This window comes from Lycorma delicatula, chromosome 1 (genome assembly GCF_047948215.1).
Source record: "Lycorma delicatula isolate Av1 chromosome 1, ASM4794821v1, whole genome shotgun sequence".
NCBI lineage: Eukaryota > Metazoa > Arthropoda > Insecta > Hemiptera > Fulgoridae > Lycorma > Lycorma delicatula.
The window spans coordinates 375,188,946-375,205,990 of NC_134455.1; the positions used below are offsets into that span (position 1 = coordinate 375,188,946).

At 30.7% G+C, this 17,045-nt stretch overlaps 1 protein-coding gene across 1 annotated transcript in view; it reads left to right on the plus strand.

The window, feature by feature from the left end:
- LOC142318447 (peroxidase-like) overlaps nt 1–17,045 on the plus strand; it is a 162,913-nt gene that overhangs the window by 116,611 nt on the left and 29,257 nt on the right. The window contains exons 6-7 of the mRNA XM_075355032.1: nt 5,944–6,140; nt 8,857–9,030. Coding sequence (XP_075211147.1) covers nt 5,944–6,140; nt 8,857–9,030 — 371 coding nt within the window. The remainder of the gene's footprint in view (nt 1–5,943; nt 6,141–8,856; nt 9,031–17,045) is intronic.

Genomic DNA, 17,045 nt, shown 5'->3' on the forward strand with positions numbered 1-17,045 from the left:
AGTTGTGCACTTACCCTTTTGATTGCAATCGACTGGAACAAAAGCGTTCAAAAAAGCCCAAAATCCAAAAATATTTAGATTTTGGACTAACTGCAACAATAAGTCCTCATTGAAAGCTTTTCATTGATATACCGTAACTAGTACATATTTTCATTGCTTCTAAAGTTAAAGCGAAATAGAATTTTAATTAACGAAATATTTGGATCTTAAAAGGGGAAGGCACATCGGTTGGAATCAGACTTCATTTCCCTTTTTTTAACTTTTTTGTTTAAATTTAAATATATTGATTTATTAATAATTATGAACCACTGATCGAAAAAAAATGTTTACGATAAATAACAATTCAATAAAAACAATTAAAAAAATATATCAGAAGTTATTAATGAAATAAATTTTTATGTACATTTCATTTTTAAAAAAATCTATATATGTAATTTAATAGGCGTACAAGGAAGTCATATGGTTTGACATCAGATTTTTTTAAAAGTAATTCTAAAGAAAAAACTTAATTTGTATAAACCAAAAGTTTTAAAAACTTAAAAAATCTATTTTTAGTTTTTTTTCTTCTCCACCATTACTAAAATCTCTTTCAATTTTTTTTTTTTTTTTTTTTTTTTGTTACGTTTTCTACGTTAAATGGAAGAGATTTTTAAAAATTCCACTAAAAAATGTACAACCAGTAAATAGTTACCCAATAGTAATTTGGTTGTGAGGGTGAAGGTGAATTATGATGAAATTTTATTGTAATATAACATAGTTTTGAAAAATTCAAAAAAAATGTATATTTTTACATTTTTATTGGTTTTGCACCCCTCCAATATTGCCCACAATATTGGATTATTTTTTGGGCTTGCATAAACTATTACTACTATGCCTACAAAGGTATTAAAATATATCCGGTTAAAAAATAAGCAATAAATAAAGATAGTTTTTTTCAATTTTTGGTGAAGGAGAATTTTGGGGCAAATTTTTTTTTTTTTAAATGGTAAGAAGATAAGCATTTACGCATATACGAAGCTTAATATAAAGTTGGATTATGTTTGTAAAATTTTTAGAAAATTCACCCCTCAAAAACCCCCCTGGAGATATTGATACCAACATTTTAAATAACAGATTGACCTATATACACGAGTCTGTACAAAATTTCATAAAATTCGTTTTTTCCAGTCAAAAAATATTAAATTCAAACATGCTGATACACGTACGTACGCGTAGGGAGCCTTTTACATTCCCTATCGGAATCAGTTAAGTTTTATATAGTTTCCTTTTTCTATTATTTTAGCTTTTATATTTTTAAAACTCCGTCTGCGATATTAGTTTTGAGTTTTATTTCACTTTTTTTAACTTTTTTTTAATAATTTTTTTATTATATAATTTATATTCATTTTAAATCTTATTTATTTTTATTATTTTAGTGTTATTTTACCTTTTTATTAAATAAAATTCCGGGCGATGATAACGCACAGGCGTTTTTCGCCTCCAAACAAAAAAAAACGTACGTACGTAGGGAGGTTACCCCCACCTTCTTTTTGTTTTTTTTGGGGGGTTCCTAGATGATGAGACATCGAGAAATCAAAAAAATTCATACTCCATTTTTTTCCTTCTTGCAGCATAGCTCTAGAGTTATGATGTCAAGAAAGTAAAAACGGGTACAAGAAAATTTTCTAATTTTTTTTGGTTTACTTACCCATGCTTTTTCAGCCATTTTATTAAATGTTTCTTTTATCTAATGTTTAAGATTATGGAATCGTTAACGTTTTACATAAGACAATCGGACTTTGACAATAGATAAGTTTAATTTTTTTATTCCTATATCACATTAAGTAATGTAGGATTTTTATTTAGAGTATTTTAATTGAAAAGACTGCACTTCTAAGCGGCCTTTATCAAACCGATTAAGTACCAGATCGTTGTGTTTAACCTGCTAAAATAATTTATAAAATAATCAGTCGATATTGATCTATAAAAATTTTTCAATCAATATCGATATTATTCATGTAAAGAAAAATCATTGGCTTTAACTTTTACGTCTGTTATTCGATTCACTGAGGAACAAAAAAGAATTTTTTTTGTCTCAGTAAGAAAAATATGTGATTCTGATAGAATTTTTTTCTCCTGAATCCAAATATGATATCGGTTTTTCCCCATCACGAAAGGTTTTCGAGAGACAGTCATTTATAATTTCGACCCACCGGGTTGGTCTAGTGGTTAACGCGTCTTCCCAAATCAGCTGATTTGGAAGTAGAGAGTTACAGCGTTCGAGTCCTAGTAAAGCCAGATATTTTTACATGGATTTGAATACTAGATCGTGGGTACCGGTGTTCTTTGGTGGTTGGGTTTCAATTAACTACATATCTCAGGAATGGTCGAACTGAGAATGAACAAGACTACACTTCATTTACACTCATACATATCATCCTCTGAAGATTATCTAACAGGAAAAAACAAAAAAAGGTCATTTATAATTTCAAACATTTTAATAATTTCTGCATTTTTAACTACGCAATATTCAAACATTTGACTCGCCTAGAAAGTAAGAAATGGCGATTTTCTGCTATACTTCGTCTTTGGAACATCCCTCTTGATGGTCCAACAATAATCGGCCCATATTAGGATTCCATTTGCCTTGATACCTCTTTTCCGTAGTTGAAATTTCCTGATGAAAGTGTTTCCCTTGCTCATGGCTCACTGCGACAAGATTTTCCGGAAAGAAATCTAGGTGCGAGTGCAGGAAGTGTATTTTTAAGGACATATTACAATCCAAATTTTTATAAGATGTTATAAAATCGTTGACAATATGACGGTAATTTTCCGCCTTTCGATTTTCCAAAAACTCTGAGTAACATTTTTCAATGCTTGCCTAGCTGCTTTCTCCAGTGGATTCAATAGTTCCTCAAACTTTTCATCGTTCATTAGTAATCGTATTTGTAGACACACAAATATTCATTCTTTAATTTTTGCATCGCTAATTTTAGTAAACTTCTGTTTTAAGTATATGAAACCAGGAGTATTGTCCGTAGCCTTGACGAAATTCTTCATTAATCCTAATTTGATGTGTAACGGAGGTAGATACACATTATTAGGATTACACAATGAATCATGTTACACATTTTTCTGTTCAGGAATGAGTAATGTGTTTAAGCCATTCTTTTCTAATGAAATAGTTTTTTCTGTCCCTACTAACCCATTCACAAAAAAAAACCAACAGTACTTTGTGTAACCAAGCTGCAGATCAAGAATAAGTGTAATTACCTTCAAACCACCAGAAATATTCCATTCATTCACTGCACATTGAAGCTTTTCCAATATAAATTTAAAGTTTTCATATGATTCTTTCATACTAGCTGAGTTAGCCACAAGAACTGATGCTAATTTATTGCCATTATGCAGAAGTATACCTTTTAAACTAACTTTAGAGGAATCAATGAACAAGTGTCATTCAGTTGGGTTATGTTACAATGTGTCTCTATAAGAGAAGAAGTGTCATGACAAAACACTAAGCCATTTTCTTCAGAAAAATAGTATTTAGATTCAAAATGACGACTACGATAATTACATATCTTTGTATTCTTTTGAAGAAGATTCAACATCCTTTTAGCCAGGAAGCAAGCATTTCAGACTGTTTTTTGGATAACTTTAAATCTCATATGAGATCGTTAAGATTTTCTTGAGTCAGTAAACGAGGCTCAGATGAACTGCTTTGTTTAAACGTTGTATCACCAGAATCTGTTTCTTTTTCTTCCTTACTTCCATCAGACTCTGAACTCTGTTCATCTAATATCACATGTTCTGGAAACTTTCGTATGGGCAATTCTTCGCAGTGTGGAACTGGTCTCATTGCTGATTGCAAGTTAGGGTACACCACTGTATGTTTTGATTTGACCTAATCCCTTTAATATTTGTTAAGCAGAAATCATAGCCAGAAGAGTGATCTTTGGGTTCCCTCCAAATTATAGGGATAGCAAATGGTATGTGGCGCGTCCCATTTTCCCATGCAATGAGAAGCCTAGAACACGGTTAACAACAGATATGCAGAGCTCAGGCCCTTGTTTGGTCCCCGGCTTTACACCCAAAATAAAGTACACAACACTTTTTTTTACTAATGGAGTAAGGTTTCGCCTTTGGGACTTGAGCATCACTTCACCACATACATAGGAAAACTTGTTAGAATGACTTAAACAGACTCTAGCCATTTTGTAACTAACGACTAATTAAAAGAAATAAAGTTGTAAATATGTAATACATAATAATTTTGACACACAAAGCACTCACGATTTAAAAAGAAGATTTACGGATGCTAAATCACGCATTCAATCAATGAAGTTATATACTAATGTATAAAAATGAGTCCCATCTCTACAGAATTAGTCAGTTAACTAATTTTTTTTCAGGACGTTTCATAATGTTCTTAGGAGTTACAAAATTCAATACAAAAAAAGGATTTCGCTTAACTAAACGAAACTTGTACGAGGTGTTGCAGGGACTCAAACAGTTTTTGTTAAAATCTATAAATGTTCAATATGTGCTCCTCTGGTGACACGGCACACATCAACACGAAAGTCTAGCTCTTACCAAACTCGTTCTAACATGTCATTTTCGATAGAGTTGATTGCATTGATTATGCGATCCTTTAGCTCGGCGATATCGTGCGGCATTGGTGAGATAAACACCTTATCTTTCACGTAACCCCAGAGAAAGAAATCATGGTGGCCACAGCATAATGTGTTGGTCTTCTTCAGACACACGTCCTATCCAGCGCCAAGGTAATGTTGTGTTAAAGTACTGTTGAACCTCGTTATGAAAATGTGCAGGACAACCATCTTGCTCGAAAATGAAGTAATTGAGTAGCTGAGGCATAAGCCATAATTGTAACATATTCAGGTTACTGTCGATTCCATAAAAAAAAACGGCCCATACACTGTCTCACGAGAGATCGCACAAAAAACGTTTACTTTCGGAGAATCCCGAATGTGTTCCACATAAGCGTGTGGGTTTTCAGTTTCCCAAACTCGCACGTTATGGTGGTTTACTTTACCGCTAATATGGAAAGTAGCTTCATCGCTGAAAATTATCTTGTTTAGAAAACCTTTATTTAACAACATCTTTTCATTTAACTGTAAACAAAAATCGAGCCTACATGTTTTATCTCCATCAGAAAGACGCTGGATTAATTGAAGATGGTACGGTTTGCATAATAAACGTTTACGGAAAACTCTCCACACTGTTGTTTTCGGAATTCCTAATTCTCTGCCTGCAGCCGCAGTCAATTTTGACGGGCTGCGAATGAAACTTGCACGCACACGTTCGACATTGACTTCTGAGGTTGATGGACGACCAGTTGATTTTCCCTTGCACAAGCAACCATTTTCACTGATTGTTTATACCATGCACGAATTGAATTGTCACTTGGTGGCTCCTTATGAAATTTCAACCGAAACGCACGTTGAACAGAAATTACTGACTTTGACAAGTGAATTACTAACACACAAAACAACTTCTCGCTTCCCGTGGCAGCCATTTTCTCTACTGTCGACGCCTAGCGAGCAAATGATTTGAAGCAAAACTATTTGAAGTACTCTTTCGTACAGTACTTGTTTTATTCTTATAAGTGAAATAGTTTTATGTTAATTTTCGAAACTCCGAAGAACATTATGAAACGCCCTGTTGTTTAAAACCTGAGAATATGTTATTCTATAAAAATGGACCAATATACTATTACAATGGAGTAGAATTTGTATTCTGTTTCAGTTATCGTACAAATAAGTATTTATCAGTAAATTTATTGCAACAATTTTCATTAAAAATAATACTTAATTTATAAAATAGACTAAACTGTCTAACAAAATTAAACTATTTGACCCTAACAAAAATAAAAAATAAAAGAAGTTTATTCTTTATTATACAGTATGTTAATAAAATATCAGAAAATTAATTTTTTCACAGGTTGGTACCTCCTCAGTTTGCAGATGGTTTACAAAAACCAAGAATTAGTGTTTTAGGAACTGATCTTCCGACTCCACGTATTGTTTCTCGTACGATGCATCCCGATGAAGGATACCATGATCACGCAGGAACTGTTATGATCGTCGCTTGGGGTCAGTTTATGGATCATGACTTCACACTTACCGGAACACCATTAGGTATGATCTCTTGTTATTATAATTATTCATAAAATATTATGGTCATTGATTTGTCTTAAAATAGAAAAGTTCTAACTCTATGTTTAGAGCAAAGAAAATAAATCCGTAATCCCTACAATAAGACTAAAAAAATAACTTCTTTCAATGACTGATTCAAAACGTATTACGTTAAGTTTATTAGAAGTAGTTTTTTTTACTCGTAATCCTATTTAAAATATGAAATTCTGAAATTTCTGTACATACAAGTTATTCTTCATGTACTCATTTATTTGAAAAATTCTTTTCTCATCTATTCCGAATCAGCAAAAAAGTATTAAAAATGCCTTTCTCAATAAAACTTATTTTTAAGATAGATATTTAAATCTATGATTTAATAATTTACCTATTTTTATTATTTATAAAAATATCTCTTTAATTTAACGAAGATAATGTAATCTAATTTCAGTAAAATAAAATGCTTTTCATATATAACAATACACATAAAACAAACTTTAGGCCAGTTTGGGGAATAAAAAATAATTTTCATACTTTAAACCATTGATTCTCAAAGTGGTCCAAGTGGACCCCCAGGGGTCCACGGGAGACTCGACGGGGGACTACGTTGGCGTGACAAAAAAATGGGGGTCCACGAAAATTCATATGGTTTAGATAGAAGAACTAAAATGTTGGCTTGACTTTACGTATCAATCTAGGCAGATAATGTTTTGAGAAGCTCAGCGACTGTTACTTGTAAAAACTTGCATATTCCATATTCAGTACAACGAACGTGTCGAGACTTGCAAAGCGCCGCCGCCGCCGTCCGCAACGCTTGTTCAGACGTGCAAAGGGACGAAATACGTCTTATGGTGTGTGTGCTAGTAATCTTGCATGAACTTGTTTGATTCTTCACTAATATAAATATTTTTTTGATTGGCCAACTTTTTTTTTTACTTTTTTTCCATCCACTCACAGCACAGTCAATCAAAAATTAACCAATCAATTCTCACTTTTTTTCGGAAGCTGTTAGTTCGTGGAACTCAACCGTAACGCAAATTTTCATAGTTAGATCTAATCTTCACTTTTCCGTCGACTGAAAATATGTAGAAATGTAATTGCAGGGGGGTCCACCGGAACCAGAAAAATTTTGAAAGTGATCTATGAGAAAAATAAGTTTGGGAACCTCCGCTTTAAACCGTTTAAACGCTTCAAACCATTGATACAATCATGAACTCATTAGCAAAAATATTATAACCAAAACTGTTGGAAAAATAGCTTTTTCATGTACATCAAAAGAATAGAAAATTATTTTGAAAACTTTCTGTTAACTAGAAAAGAACTATTATCCTTGGAGTACATAAACTGAATGACTTATTAGTGTTAGTGGTTGAAAATTTAAGTGATGAGATTTCTTAATTACATCTACAGGCGTCTACATATTTCAAAGTACAAATTTTCATATATTATCATCAAAAATTTGTATATTTACTAACCCATTAATAGTAGTAGTAGTAGTAGTAGAAGTAGTAACACTTTTAACTTCTACTAGTAGTTAAATTGTTTTTGTAATAAAAAATTTGCATTTAAAAAATACATAGATATAGTGTTCTATTTAAAATGACTACAATTAGAACAGAATATTTTACAATTTCTTAATATTATTGTAATAAACTCTTTGTAACTGTAAATAATACCTGATCTTAGCTGTATATTATTATTAGCAAAATTTCAACAAATGAAAATTTGGTAACCAAGAACTAATTCATAAGAGTGGACGTCACCAATTTAGATTAGTAGGTGAGTAATCCGCATTTCACGAATTCAAGTGATAATAAAGGTATGCATTTTTTTATGGAATTTCTCTTTTAACTTACATCTGACCTAAGCTGCTTATTTAAGTACCTTATTATTTACACCTTAGAATCAAGATTATAATAAAATAATCTGATTACATGTTGATAATGTTTTCCACTGCAATGTTATTATCGTTATAGGTACGAAATAATGCTACTGGTCTTCCACTCTACCTAAGTAGACAGACAATAGCGATTAATTTGTCGACTTAATTTAAATACTGATGCTGTCAATCCGACAGCAACATTAGTAACAATCGCATTGGCAAACCGTTGCTCTCTGCTTGACGTATTTGTTGCACGTCAATGTTTTTTTTTGTTTCTATGTACGATTAGTTGTACGTTTATACACGCACCGTAGCTTACAAGTAAAATAATTGTACTACCGTTCTGTTACATTTACATTATTTTAGGTGTACAATTAGTTAAAGTCAGTTATTTTTACACGGACTTGAATACTAGATCGTGGATGCCGGTGTTCTTTGGTGGTTGGTTTCCAATTAACCACACATCTCAGGAATGGTCGACCTGAGACTGTACAAGACTACACTTCATTTACATTCATACATATCATCCTCGTTCATCCTTTGAACCACCTTACGGTGGTTCCGGAGACTAAACAGAATAAGAAAGAAAGAATATGTACAATTAGACAACATTCGGAACCCTATTTAATAATGTCATATTACAAATAATTTCAACTTCGGTAAATATATATGTTATGTGGTTTATAACATAACTTTGACTTTTATTATCACTCTTAGTTTTTTTAACATGATAGAAATTTACTACAAAAATAGTCAAGAAAAATGAAATTTAAATCTTAAAATAAACTGATTACGAATATTTAACAGAAGGAATTAATGCTTTATTGTTGTATATTGCAGATCCAAAAAATAAAAATGATCCTGAAGAATGTTGCAACAGACCTGCACATCTCAAGCATCCATATTGTTTAGAAATCGAAATTCCTGAGGATGATTATTTCTATCATAAATATGGTATCAAATGTCAAGACTTTGTTCGTTCATTTCCTTCAGCTAGACCTGGTTGTCGACTGGGTAAGTTACAAATTTAAATTAGTTAATAAATTTGAAAACTAAAAATTTAAAAATAATTCGATTATCTTAATTTTCTCGATTATTGCTATAAAAACAGAGGAAAATTATTTTAAATGATTTTTAAAATTGATCTTTCTCGAATTTGTTACTTTTACCAACTTTTGAGGTCCCGTGCATTCAAAAATGCTAAAACCGTTCGTAATTCCGTGACCGCACGTGCTGGAGTGTGTTTCGTAGCCCGCACGCGCCTTAATTTTTTATAGATCTCAAGAATAATATATTAAAATTACGGTATAATATGTTAAGCATTAATTGGTATGATGTTAATATTTTCTTGTAAATCGAATGAAGAAATGGAATAATACTGAGATAATGTTTTAATGTGAGGGTGGTTAACATTATTTTAATTTTAGCTTCGGTTTCTATCTATGGTTTTTAGCTTTATCACTAGAAAAATCAATGAAAGTGGTACCAACGGTAAAAACGTGCCCGTTAACCCTAAAAATTATATCTTTATGTTTTTTATCGTCTTTATTAACTCCGTTTTTAATGTTTAAATCCATTACCTTTTTTTTTTTGTACCGCTTTATTATAAATAACGTCTCGTCACGATGGAAAAAGTTTTTTATTACTTGCAGACGGCTAGATATAAATCTTTAAAAATACTATTTCCATAAACTTTCAATTTTTTTACTCTTCTAAGCTACCAATATGAACTTTTTTAAATGCACTAATTTTTATTTAGAATTTATTGCTGATTTAAGAAAATATTATTTGTGAATATAATTATATATAAAAAATCTGATGTGGCCACCACATGACTTCCTTGTACGACTATTAAATTACATATTCACATTTAAAAAGAAAAATGAAAACTACATAAAATGTTATTTCAATTATAATTTATTGAATTCTAGTTTATCGTAAAAACTTTTTTTTATAATCAGAGGTTAATAATTATTAATAAATCAAACATGAACTTTATTTATACAATTAACATTATTACAATTTATATATTACAATTAACATTAACTATTATTATTAATTAACTTTTAACATCATTTTGCGTATATGTTAGTGATGAATTAAATAGAACGATGAAGTGCATCGAACGAGTACTGCAATAGAACTTTACTCGACGAGAGAAGAAGACCAAAGAAAGAATGAAAAATTAAGTATGATGAATATAGACAGAAAATTTGAAAACTAGAGAACGTGTACACAAATTAAAATCAGAAAATTCATATTAAACCAATGAGCGATTAAATGATTGCCAACAAAAACAAATAAACGAAATGATGATCAACTCCGACTTAGGGAGAATATTGTCCGACAATATTAGAGGAGTAATGAACTAAAAGATAAGAATTTTTTTGCAATTTATTAAAGATCATGCATGTACGCCTCATTGTATATGTTGTTCTTGTGAGGGTATATTTTTCACTCTATCACTCTGTAGTTAACTTTAAGATAAAATTAAACAGAAATTCCAGAATAATTAAATAAAATTAAACAGAGATTAAAATAGAAAATCCAAAAATAGTACGATTCTAAATTATAATTTTCAATTAATATTAGATAATCAGATGTTTCACCAACTACATATATATATATATTTAGAAGTATATAAAATTTTATTTCACTAATAACTTCTGATGTTTTTCATATTTTGTTTTTTATTGTTTTATTGAATAATTATTTATTGTAAAAGATTTTTTTTCAATCACGGATTAATAATTATTAATAAATCAACATATTTAATTTAATTTTTTTTTTTTCATTTGGCTATAACCTTAAAACCAATAAAAACAAGTACCACTTATTGTATATCGTTGAAAAGTGTTTAATAAGGTTTATTAAGATAGTTAAGAAAAAGTTTAAAATCCAATTTTTGGGGGGATTTTGGGCTTTTATGGACACTTACGGATCAGTCGATTGCAATCAAAAGGGGAGGTGCACAACTAGGTGTTACAACAGTCCTACATCCAAAATTTCACAACATACTACAACTAATCGTTTTCGAGTTATGCGAGATACGTACATATATACGTACGTACAGACGTCACACCGAGGCTAGTCAATATCGATTCAGGGATTGTCAAAATGGATATTTCCGTTGAAATCTGAAAACCGAAATTTTTCGCGATCCGAATGCATTCTTTACTTCGTACAAGGAAATAAAAATAATAATATAATACAAAAAATATTATTAAAAAAACCAATACGAATATAATTACATGAAAACATGAATATTTTTAATCTCATTACTACAAGGTTAAAAATAACTTTCAACGTAGGAGGGCACATACTATAAGATCTAATGTAAATTCAGGATATTTTTGGGGACAAGTAGGGAATATCGATACCTTGTTTTTTATTTCGTTGCTTATTAACAAATATGATATGTTTATTAAAACCGTAATTTTCTCTCCCGAAAATAACATCCTTAAAAAACCAGAAGCGTTCTGTGTTATGTACATGATAAAAGCGAGGAATGAATTGGATCTTGATCACTTCCAAGCTGAATGTACTGTCGAACAGCCAAAATAATAAATGAAAAAAAAAGATACTGTTGGGTAAAGTTAACAAAACACACACAGCTAGTATTTGCCAAAAGAAATTGGACTTTATTGAAAATAAAACAAATGAACTTATGTTAGAATCATAACCTTAAAACATAAAAGGAAATTATGAAATTAACATAACTTAATGATACTTAACATATCAGCTGAATCAACATATGAACAATGATGTTAAATGCAAAAATACATGAATATACATTTTTTAAATACACAATGTAACAAAGCCTGAAAACAAGAGAACATAAAACACCTTATTTTCAAATTAGATACTTAAAACATAACATCAATAGAAAGTGGAACTGGAAAACAGTTGCACTGCTAACATATACTGTAATATGAAAATTAGCATTGAACAGATGTCATTAGAAAAAATAAATTACAATAATTTCAGTATAAAAGGCGTTAATTACAATATAATCACATTAAAATAAGTAATAATATAAATGGAGTTTATTTTGATAAATAGGCATTCTTGAGAATACAAAAATTACAAAGTCCTAAAACATACCTGCACATCAGGAGTAATTTGCTTTAGATTAATTTACGAGAAGTATTATGAATACAGTGCATGAGTAGCAAAGAATTAATCTCGGCGATCAACAAGTTACACAAATAAATAATAGAGTTAATTATAATAACAAATCGTAATAATTAAATATGTAAAATAGGTAAGCCACCTATCATGATTGCACTTTAGTGAATAAATGGTTTTATTTTAACTAAACTTGAAAACGTAATAATGAAAATTGAACTTGCCTGTAGCACACAAATAATATCAAGATACGAACTCGTGAATGAAGGTACATGAACACATACAGTAATCCTGGGCGTAGTCCGCACTGGTGTATCAGGAATTCAGACGTGTGACGTGGTTTAGTGGTAGAATAATACGTACCATCCCAGATATGTAGCGACGAGTTTGGAGATTCTGATTTAACATGCCTGTAACAAACAACAGGACCCAACCCTAGCTTAGAATTCATTGAAAATAACGGAAAACTTTACGCTAAACGGCGTAAACAGATACCTTTTACAAAACTTTCTGCTGCTATGTCGCAGAACATTCTTGGAATTTATTAGAGTTTAAAATAAATTTTCAAAAACTTAATTTCCTCTGTAATTAGTAAGGTGTACTTTCTCTTATATCTAGAGACTTACATGAGCGTAGTTTTATTAAGTCTTCAGTACTGGTGAATAGATCCCCGACGGAACGGGAATCTACTCATCAGTAATGCAGTGGGGAAGATATCCGTTACGGGAAGGGTCAAATTTATTCGAACCCGACAATCCTACATTGGGTCTGGTAAGTCGACCTTTTCCTTAGAAAATTCTTTTTCTTGTAATTTTAAGCCATGTAGATAACTATTGGGAAACTAAATGTTGTCTACAGCGATTGAATTAAAACAACAATCCTTTACGTCCTAATCGTTGTAGTTAAGTACATTTCTTTCTAATTAAATATCTACATAACGATAGATGGAAAGACTACTGAAATAAAACACGTTTTCGAAGATGATGTCCTCCTCTTTCATATTTCATTTATGAAATCGCATCAAAGTTTGAATGTTTTCCTACTACTGAACATCGTTTAATCGTACGTAATTTCCTATAGATACATCCTTATCTCCAAACCCTCCATATCCGGGATAAATAAAATAGCACAGCAGGAACCATGCACTCGATTCTAACTTAAACCGTAGGATTATCACTAAAAAATATTCAAACCCTACCAAATCAGTGAATTTTCAATGTCTTCTCAGTTCCTCTGTTGGCCGGTTTATACGAATGTATTCTTCACTCCTTCATATTATTATTTTTTTTAAATGCAATAGAATAAATAAATACTCTTCAGTACTTTCTACCACAAATAACATAGACCAAAATATAACTAAATCGTCCTGAACTTCGATACATTGAAATATAAAATGGAAACCTACATATCCACACGATTTCATTTCCAGATTTTTATTTGAATCTGTTTTTTTTTTAGAATTATAAACCTTAAACCTGAGAAATGAAAATATTCGAAGGGAACGTTTCTTTATAATTTAATTTTTTTTTTGTCTTCAGTCATTTGACTGGTTTGATGCAGCTCTCCAAGATTCCCTATCTAGTGCTAGTCGTTTCATTTCAGTATAACCTCTACATCCTACATCCCTAACAATTTGTTTTACATATTCCAAACGTGGCCTGCCTACACAATTTTTTCCTTCTACCTGTCCTTCCAATATTAAAGCGACTATTCCAGGATGCCTTAGTATGCGGCCTATAAGTCTGTCTCTTCTATTAACTATATTTTTCCAAATGCTTCTTTCTTCATCTATTTGCCGCAATACCTATTCATTTGTCACTTTATCCACCCGTCTGATTTTTAACATTCTCCTATAGCACCGCATTTCAAAAGCTTCTAATCTTTTCTTCTCAGATACTCCGATCGTCGAAGTTTCACTTCCATACAAAGCAACACTCCAAACATACGCTTTCAAAAATCTTTTCCTGACATTTAAATTAATTTTTGATGTAAACAAATTATATTTCTTACTGAAGGCTTGTTTCGCTTGTGCTATTCGGCATTTTATATCGCTCCTGCTTCGTCCATCTGTAGACAAAAACAAAATTCTTCTACCTCCATAATCTTTTCTCCTCCTATTTATTTTTAACAAATAAATATCTATTTTACGTTAATTTTTCTTCTTTTCTTGTATTTACATAACAGGAAAAGTTAAAAAACTATTTCATCATAACATTCTTCTCTCAGAAAAAAATATTATCATCTTAACTCAGTCAATAGGTGGTGAAATAAACAGTGCAAATATAAAGTATTACAATTTACGGTTCTTAGTCGAGTAAAGTACCATGAAATCAAGAAGATTACGACGGTAAAGACAGTTCTTAACAGAGTCTAACAACAGCAGACATCATGGATAATTTATATGAATAATGACAGTAATTAGAATGTCTGTTTAATGTTTGAAATGTTTTTAATCGAATAAAAATGTTACTATCGGTGTAAAAAAAATGAAAATTAGGTACAAAATTTACTGAAAGATAAGTATTTAATATATTAATCCCATATTTACTAAACCAGAAAGTGAACATTCACACATGATTATTATTAACTTTCATAAGATTAATGAATTACGTTGAAAAAAGCTAGATTCTTACTAGGAATTGATACTGAAACGAGTCATATCACTTTTTTTATAGTAATTCAAAATTCAAGTCAAATCACCAGATTTTTAATTCACTATTCTTTGTAATTGCGACCGGCTTTATAAACAAATAAAATAATTTTTTTAAAGTGACAAACTATATTTTAAACATAAGGGACATTTATTACTTGGGTAATATATTTTTTGCAATCAATTCAAAAATAAAAATATTCGCGCCCAAGAATTATTAAATTAAATTACAATAAATACGTAAATTCTATTTAAACTTTTAACATTAATTAATCTAAAAACAGCCGAATAATTTCCAACAAAACTAATGGCAACGAAAAAGTATGTTTTACTAAACATAGCCTATCGTAAAAACGATAAATAGGTCTGATTAATTTTTTTTTTTTTTTTTTGTCTTCAGTCATTTGACTGGTTTGACGCAGCTCTCCAAGATTCCCTATCTAGTGCTAGTCGTTTCATTTCAGTATACCCTCTACATCCTACATCCCTAACAATTTGTTTTACATATTCCAAACGTGGCCTGTCTACACAATTTTTTCCTTCTACCTATCCCTCCAATTTTAAAGCGACTATTCTAGGATGCCTTAGTATATGGCCTATAAGTCTGTCACTTCTTTTAACTATATTTTTCCAAATGCTTCTTTCTTCATCTATTTGCCGCAATACCTCTTCATTTGTCACTTTATCCACCCATCTGATTTTTAACATTCTCCTATAGCACCGCGTTTCAAAAGCTTCTAATCTTTTCTTCTCAGATACTCCGATCGTCCAAGTTTCACTTCCATACAAAGCGACACTCCAAACATATACTTTCAAAAATCTTTTCCTGACATTTAAATTAATTTTTGATGTAAACAAATTATATTTCTTACTGAAGGCTCGTTTAGCTTGTGCTATTCGGCATTTTATATGGCTCCTGCGTCGTCTATCTTTAGTAATTCTACTTCCCAAATAACAAAATTCTTCTACCTCCATAATCTTTTCTCCTCCTATTTTCACATTCAGTGGTCTATCTTTGTTATTTCTACTACATTTCATTACTTTTGTTTTGTTCTTGTATATTTTCATGCGATAGTTCTTGCGTAGGACTTCATCTATGCCGTTCATTGTTTCTTCTAAATCCTTTTTACTTTCAGCTAGAATTACTATATCATCAGCAAATCGTAGCATCTTTATCTTTTCACCTTGTACTGTTACTCCGAATCTAAATTGTTCTTTAACATCATTAACTGCTAGTTCCATGTAAAGATTAAAAAGTAACGGTGATAGGGAACATCCTTGTCGGACTCCCTTTCTTATTACGGCTTCTTTCTTATGTTCTTCAATTGTTACTGTTGCTGTTTGGTTCCTGTACATGTTAGCAATTGTTCTTCTATCTCTGTATTTGAACCCTAATTTTTTTTAAAATGCTGAACATTTTATTCCGGTCTACGTTATCGAATGCCTTTTCTAGTTCTATAAACGCCAAGTATGTTGGTTTGTTTTTCTTTAATCTTCCTTACTATTAATCTGAGGCCTAAAACTGCTTCTCTTGTGCCTATACTTTTCCTGAAACCAAATTGGTCTTCTCCTAACACTTCTTCCACTCTCCTCTCAATTCTTCTGTATAGAATTCTAGTTAAGATTTTTGATGATTAAAATAATTCTATCGAATTTTGATCGACTAACAAATTTATTTATATTATTATTTTAATTTTAATATATAATTCCCTCTTAATAAAACAGATACAAACGTTTTTGTGTTAATTATTTAAAGATCTTGCAATAATAAGAGTTAATGTAGAAAAGAGAAAAATAATTTAGTTATAAAAATATACTTTGACCGGAAATAATGTGAAGTGTAGTTAATGTAATTATCGTTGTTATGACGACTTCGAGACAACATGAATTGAAGAGCGAATCATATGTATTTCATTACATCTGAAATCCTTTCGATTAAAATTATGCTAAAAGATAAAAGTTTAAAAATAAAATTATAAATTTTTTAATGTATTTTTAATATTAAAGCAATATTTTCACGTTAACAACGCGTTGTTCTTTCGTTTAACGCTCCGTATCAGCTGATCGCTACACAAACAGATAAAAAATGAGGAAGTTGCGATTCCGCCAACATAATAACCGACAAAAATATTATTCTAGCTTTGTTCGAATAAAAAGTTAATTTTTTTACAGTTTTAAGAATTTTACCACGAATTCCTTTACTGGAAATCGTTATTATTTTATATTTTAGTTGATAGGCGAGTATCACATA